Source organism: Strongylocentrotus purpuratus, unplaced genomic scaffold (assembly GCF_000002235.5).
Source record: "Strongylocentrotus purpuratus isolate Spur 01 unplaced genomic scaffold, Spur_5.0 spur5_scaffold_6, whole genome shotgun sequence".
Taxonomy (NCBI): domain Eukaryota; kingdom Metazoa; phylum Echinodermata; class Echinoidea; order Camarodonta; family Strongylocentrotidae; genus Strongylocentrotus; species Strongylocentrotus purpuratus.
In genome coordinates this window covers 60227409-60234419 of record NW_022145612.1, presented here as the reverse complement: position 1 = coordinate 60234419, position 7011 = coordinate 60227409, and the positions used below count along the sequence as shown (strand labels likewise).

The window sequence follows — 7011 nt, the reverse complement described above, 5'->3', positions numbered from 1 at the left end:
ATAGTAATAACAATAATGATGATAATGATAATAATAATAATTATGATAATAATTATGATAATAATAATAATAATAATAATAATTATAATTATAATATAATAATAATAAAGTTGGAATATTTTTGTTTTTTCCCCAATTTATGGAATTATTTTAAAAAATAATTTAAAAATAATAGATCTAGATTTGATTTGATTTGATTTGATTTGATTTGATTTATTGGTTTTTATACTATAGATAATAGTATACATTCTTAGATTTCTTTGAATAATAATTGGACAATGTGTGTTTTGCGTGACTGCTAAAGCATGTGTATGCTACTATGCTTATCAACTAGGGGACCTACGTCCTTAAGTCATAAATGACAGTAATAAGGATTAATGCCCCACAAAAGGGCACTAATATAGCACATCGACACAGAAAATGCAATAAATTTTCAATAATTTATTGCACTTTACCTCGGTTCCCAACATCAAAAAAATCCTCAGTGTGTCCATGCCTTGAGCCATAATGCATGGCCGCCAAAAGGATTTGTTTATGTTGGGGACCGAGGTAAAGTGCAATAAATTATTGAAAATTTATTGCATTTTCTGTTTTTTTTTTTAATTTATGGAAACTGCCCTCTACCCTAGCCCCCACTGCGAACAGTCATGGTTCAGTGACAAAGCAATGGCCTCGTAACTGTGAGGCCCCAGGATCAAAACCGTGTCGATGTGATATATTAGTGCCCTTTTGTGGGGCATTAATCCTTATTACTGTCATTTATGACCTAAGGGCGTAGGTCCCCTTCTTGATAAGCAGTAGCATACACATGCTTTAGCAGTCACGCAAAACACACATTGTCAAATTATTTTTCAAAGAAATCTAAGAATGTATATAATCATCTAGATCTATTATTTTAAAATTATTTTTAAAATAATTCCATAAATTGGGGAAAAACAAAAAATTATAACTTTATGAGCGACAGTGTAATAATAATAATGCAAATAATAATGATAATGATAACAATGATTATAACAATAATAGTTATTATAATAATAATAACAATAATATTAATAATACAGTAACAGTAACATCAATAATGATAATAATTGGTAATAATAATGATAACGATAACAAAGATATAATTCTTTGTCTGATTTTTAAGTGTTTGATGTTTCTCGGTAGCAGTTCTATTTCTTTTCATATTTCGATGACTACCGATGAAAATGTTTTGAATCTCATTTTGAGTTTGACTGATCTATTGTACCTAGATTGGCATGACAATGATTCAGATATGGGGCATGTTATCATCGGCTATGCACTGTTTTGTTGGTAACGGCAATATATGTTAACAAAGGGAAGGGCACTGGACTATACAGTAGGTTTTCTGAGTCAAAGTTGTAATTTCGTTGATTAGTCGAGTATATCATTACGGTTCGATTAATCCGGCAAAAACATAGCTCTACTAAACTATTAATCAAACCTTTCGGTCATAGATCTACGTTTGATGTAAAAGGATGTATTTATGAATAAATGATATGTAGACACAGTTTGATTATGTTAAAATCATTGAAATAATATATCTGCCGAAAGGATCTCTTGTGCATTAAAATCAAAATTATGCGAGTGATCATGACGATGATTCAATAGTATTTTCAGATTCCCAGAAAACATCCATTATATTTTATGACTCATGTATACTTATGTAAGTTTTCTGTGTCAGACATGATTTACATCAGCAAATGTTTTTTTTCTCACCATCATCATTATCATCATCATCACCAGTTTTTGTTGTATTTTTTTATCATCACCCCCCTTCCATTTCCCCCGGGCTATCACGCAATCAAGCGATTGTTTATTGTAATAGGCCCTATCCCTTATTCTTCTGCAAATTTCCTGATGAAAAATTCTTCTTATTGCGTTATCAGATACATATTGCTTTAATGTCATCATTTATTATTATTATCATATTGTATACACATTAAATAAACTTGTTATATTTTGTTTATGTTATATTGCTGAAATTTGATTTGATTTGTATGTTGCAGAAGAAAATCAATTCAATTCAATTCATTGTCAGAACCAGAAGGCGGGAAGGATGACAGACCTTGGACTGTCATTTACGTCCTAAAAATAATCCTCAGCCTTTGTTCTTTATTATTACTAATTGTGTCGCAAGCACTCTTGATGGATTTTGCAACAAAGCCCCAAACAGATTGAATAATTCATTTAATAAATGAAGTCGTTCTGCATTTACACAATGGCTAGTCCAATAGTCCTAATGCTCAAGCTCGTTCAGCTCGCTGTCCATTAGGTGGTTAGGATTCTTCTAGGTGTACTGTATACATTAAACTATTCAACATCAATTTGAATTCAATGATTCCATGAAGTATAAAGTGCAACCTGTTGCCTTCCAGTGCACAGAGTTTCAGGTCATGATCTAGGTTAGATGTTAAATCACTTGATTTGCTTTTCTTAGCTTTTTTAGTTAGCTTTTTTGTTTTGTTGGGGGAGGGGGATTAGCACAGATAAAATGTTTGTTCGTTTGTTTCTTTTAAGTTTTTATTTTTATTTCAATGCGATGTTTAAAAAATACTGCCTTTAACCGCAAGGCTGTTTTTAGCAATTCTGTAACAAAGAGAGAACAACATTACAAAAATCCAACATCAATAACAATTTAAAATCATTTACAAAGGAAAGACAAATACAGAAAAAGAGAAGAAAGCTAGTAGGGAAGATAGAAGAAGAGGAAGACCAAGAAGGGATTTACGAGTAATAAGTGTCATGGTCGTATCTCAATATGTTTTTAATAGTCATTGGGAGGATAATCGGATGCATTTTTTTAAAATCCGGTAGCTTTGTTTGCGTTTTTTCAGTTTGAAGGAGGTTACTAAATAAGTGACTCTCAGAGTATATTGTGATGGTTTTTCTTCTTAATGTTAGTGTGGGTTTGGGAAGGATAATAATCCGTTCTAGATGTCTGAGAGAGTGGTGTGTTTAACTTCAACTTGGAGCTTAATACGATTACTACAATCGGAGCTATCGATTGGACGTGGACGCAGGATGGGATAATCTTCACCATTATTGCAAGAGAGAGAAAGCGGGTGATAATCCAGAACCCGAGGCACATCGATCGCCTTGGTTAGTCACGATAAACTACATATTAATTATGGCATATTAATTATCATGCCCATCCGTTATTCGTGCATCATAATTATGTGAAGGAACAGTGGGAATAACAAGGACAGAGATAGACATGGTGGGGGTGTAGCAGCATTTATTAAAACTTATTTAAATTTTAAGTTTATTTCACATTTCACAAATAAAAAGTATTCACATAATTACAAAATTAGAACATAATATGAAATATTCTAAAAGTGTCACATGATATAATCAATTCTTTGAAAAGACGTCGAAATTAATTGTAATGAATATAAGGTTATACAGAGTGAAATGTGAGGAACCTATTAAAAAGCTCAGCTTGTAGATTATAGGTTCCCATGAATAAAACTAACATTTGGTTGAAGTAGTTGTAATAGTAGAGGACGTAACAATAATAATAGGTGGGCAAGAAGCCTTGACATAAGATGATTATACAACGTGAAACAAGCAAATATAACAAAAATAACAAATACAGCGAGCAAATTAATTTGTTACCAAAGAAATGAGACAATAGTCACTTTAAAATATTGAGGTAATTAAACGAGGTCATTGAACGAGTTCACCCGAGCGTAATACGTGAAGATTTGATGGAAAATGGTCTAGAACTATTGACGCGGCTGTTGAGATGCAGTTCTCGCATATAAAAAAAAGTTCTATGTGTATTGTTAGGTACAGACCACCTAATTCTTGTGTTTAAGTTTTTGGGAAATTTTGAAATGTATCACAAAGACTTGATGATATGAATTATGATTGTGTAATACTTGGTGACATTAAGTGCAATATGCAGGCTGATACAAGATCATGGCAATCAAACCAACTTTCAGAAATTGTTACTAATTCCAATTTTACCCAAATCATTGATACTCCAACAACAATGTAATGATATGAATATGCATATGATAACTTTATAGAAAAAAATGATGGTTATTAATGCAAAAAAATGCGCCTCTCAGGAAACGGAGGATAAGAAATAGACTGCGTCTTAATGGACTAGATGAGCATGCATGTAAATGGTTTCATAGTTACTTGAGCGATTGAGCACAATTCACTGTCGTAAATGGTGTTCAGTCTTCTCCACAGAAAAATTAAATGTAGCTTACCACAAGGGTAGAATTTAGAACCACCATCATTTATGATCTTTATTAATGATTTACCAAACTGTCTTCAAAATTGTGCTGTTTCATTATTATGCCGATGATACTTGCATTTATTATAATAGTAATATTCTACAAGATATTGAAAACTATTTGTATCAAGACTTACGAGATATTTCTGATTGGCTTTGATGACTGTAATCGGCTGGCATTAAATACAAAGAAATGTGAAACAATGTTAATCGGATCTAAAAAACAGAATTCTTTTCACTGATAACATAACATTGAATCAGGTTTTTTTTGTTTGTTTGTTTATTTATTTAAATACGGTGATTAAAAAACATGCTTTCAGCTTAGCATAGGTGTTTTTCAGCATGTCCGTACATGGTACATTAAAATACATATGAATAAACAAATAAAACAAAAAAAATTAAACAATAACAAATACATAATATTAAAATAAGTAAATGTAAAGAAAGATAAATACATATAATACAAGTTCAACAAAAAAAATACAAATGCAAGTTCAACAACTGAAAGAAAAAAGAAGGGAAAAAAATTATTTATGAAACTACTGTGTGTAAAAACCCGGGGGTATACATTGATAACTCTTTAGAGTGGGATAAACATGTAGAAAATCTGTGTAAAGGTACTGTGAAGAATTTGTAGACATTGTATCTCCTAAAAAGTCAATTGCTCAAAGTAAATTAGATTATTGTGATGTTTTTTGGAATAATACGAAGAAACAACATATTAAAGATTTGCAAATTATACAAAAAATATTACTTAAAACAGTAATAGGAGAGGAAAATAAATATTCAACTAGACTTTTGTATGACAATCTGTTTTTAGATACCTTAGTTGAGACACGTAATAAACATAAAAGACTTAACCCCGTTTCGTTGACGATCAGCCATGCATCAAGTCTTTCGTCTTCTTTGTGCATGGCTGATCGACAACAAAATAGAGTTAAGTCTTTTGCCAACTCTGTTTGTTGATACGGCAGGTAGCCAGTGAAAATGAACTCGTTTAATCAAATTATGGAAATGCAAGCATTACTTTAAACAAACAGAACTTTGTTAGTCCTGGCTCATTTTTCCTGATCGAGGTGTCATATGAAAGGGCAGAAATTGAACTTTCTAGAAATGTGATTTTCTCTTTGAAATTCAAATATCGCCCGCCAAATGACTTTTTTCTCTTCATTTTGTTTTTGATCACTCATTCGTGAAATATGCATCATATGAGCTACATCAAACGAAAGAGGATCTAAGCGCTACAAATAGGTGTGATTTATTAATTATAATTGTGATTAACTTATGATAAACATCGATAATTCTCGGTTTCGTTTTTTTCTAGGACGCACTGTATGTTGTATGTGTATGTTTATTTAACTTTGTATACAAGCCATGTAAATCTGATGTACGTTTCTTTGTGACATTGTGATTCCTTTTATATTATGCACGTCCATGCTGAAGAACAGCATTATGGCTGAAGTATGCCACCGTGCTAAAATAAAATAATCGAAACGAAACGAAACGAGGAGTGTTGAACGACCCCCGCCCTCACCCCCCCCCCCCCCCCTCCCCTGCGTTTAAGTAATCCTGGATCTAATACGCGAATTTTTATCAGTTGTCTTTTCCTTGTCTTCAGGTGTATTGATGTACGTCACCAGGTGAAGGGATCGCATACTACAATGGGTGCCTCTGCAAGTCCAACCGCTAATGAAACGACTTGCTCTCAGGAATTCACCGTTGTCCATGCCTTCTCCATAGTATACTTCATTACTGTAATCGTTCTCGGAACTGTCGGCAACGGTCTGCTTCTCTGTGTCTTCATCTTCAACCGGGCGCTCTGCAAAAAATCCATCAATTACCTGATATGTGCCAACACCGTCGTCAACTTTCTAATCTCCGTTCTTTTCGACCCCATCATTGCTGCGACCAACTTTGTACCGTGCCTCGAGAGCCACCGGGCATTGTTCATGGTGCGGTTGTCATCTGACTTCTTTCTTGAGGTTTGTGTCGTTTCGTCCATCTATACTCTAACAGCCGTTGCTGCGAATCAGTACTTGCTCATCTCACGACCAAACACCACGTATAGACGATGCTGCACCGGTCGCAAGGCTGTGTCGATTGTTCTTACATTGATCTGGCTTCTCGCGTTAGTCGTTGTGATGTTATTCTGGTTTGTTGAGCGGTCTTTGGTCAAGCTTCATGAGAAGCATCAGGAGGGCCACAGGGCGATTGAAATCTCCTTCGTTTTACCATGCATCCTCAACTACTGTCCTCTGATCATCATACCTTGTTTTCAATGGGGCACTATGCGTACTATCCGAGCCAGTCGAGAAAGAGTCGCAAACAAGGCGGCGCCAAGCGCAGCTACAGTGCCCACAACCGTATCATCAGTTAGTTCCCCATCCGAGACACGGGGTTTGTCTCTCGATGGAGGTCCGACGACGTCAATGCCACTCCAACCTCCCATGGTGGCAGACAAAAATGACGACGATGAGAAGAAGGTTCGGCGTCGAGGAAAAAACGAACTGCGGACGCAGAGAACGATGATGGTGATGTACATGATCCTGGTGGTTTCCTGGACACCGTCATTGATGGCCTGGGCGAGTGTATCTGTGGGATTGAAGTTAAACAAGGTGCTCGACCTTTTTGGAGCCTTCTTGTCCGTGTACCCAGCCCTCATTCCATTTGCCTATATGTGGACAAACAAGAACTACAGCAACGTGCTAAGGAAGAAAATATGGTCTAAAATACGACCTCAATAA

General features: G+C 34.7%; 1 protein-coding gene across 1 annotated transcript; it reads left to right on the top strand.

Annotated features, from left to right (window-relative positions):
• The first annotated feature begins 5928 nt into the window (after window positions 1-5928).
• Window positions 5929-7011, top strand: LOC105440691 (5-hydroxytryptamine receptor 1F-like). The gene has a single exon (XM_011671137.1). It carries the CDS (start codon window positions 5929-5931, stop codon window positions 7009-7011), a length of 1083 nt encoding a protein of 360 aa, XP_011669439.1.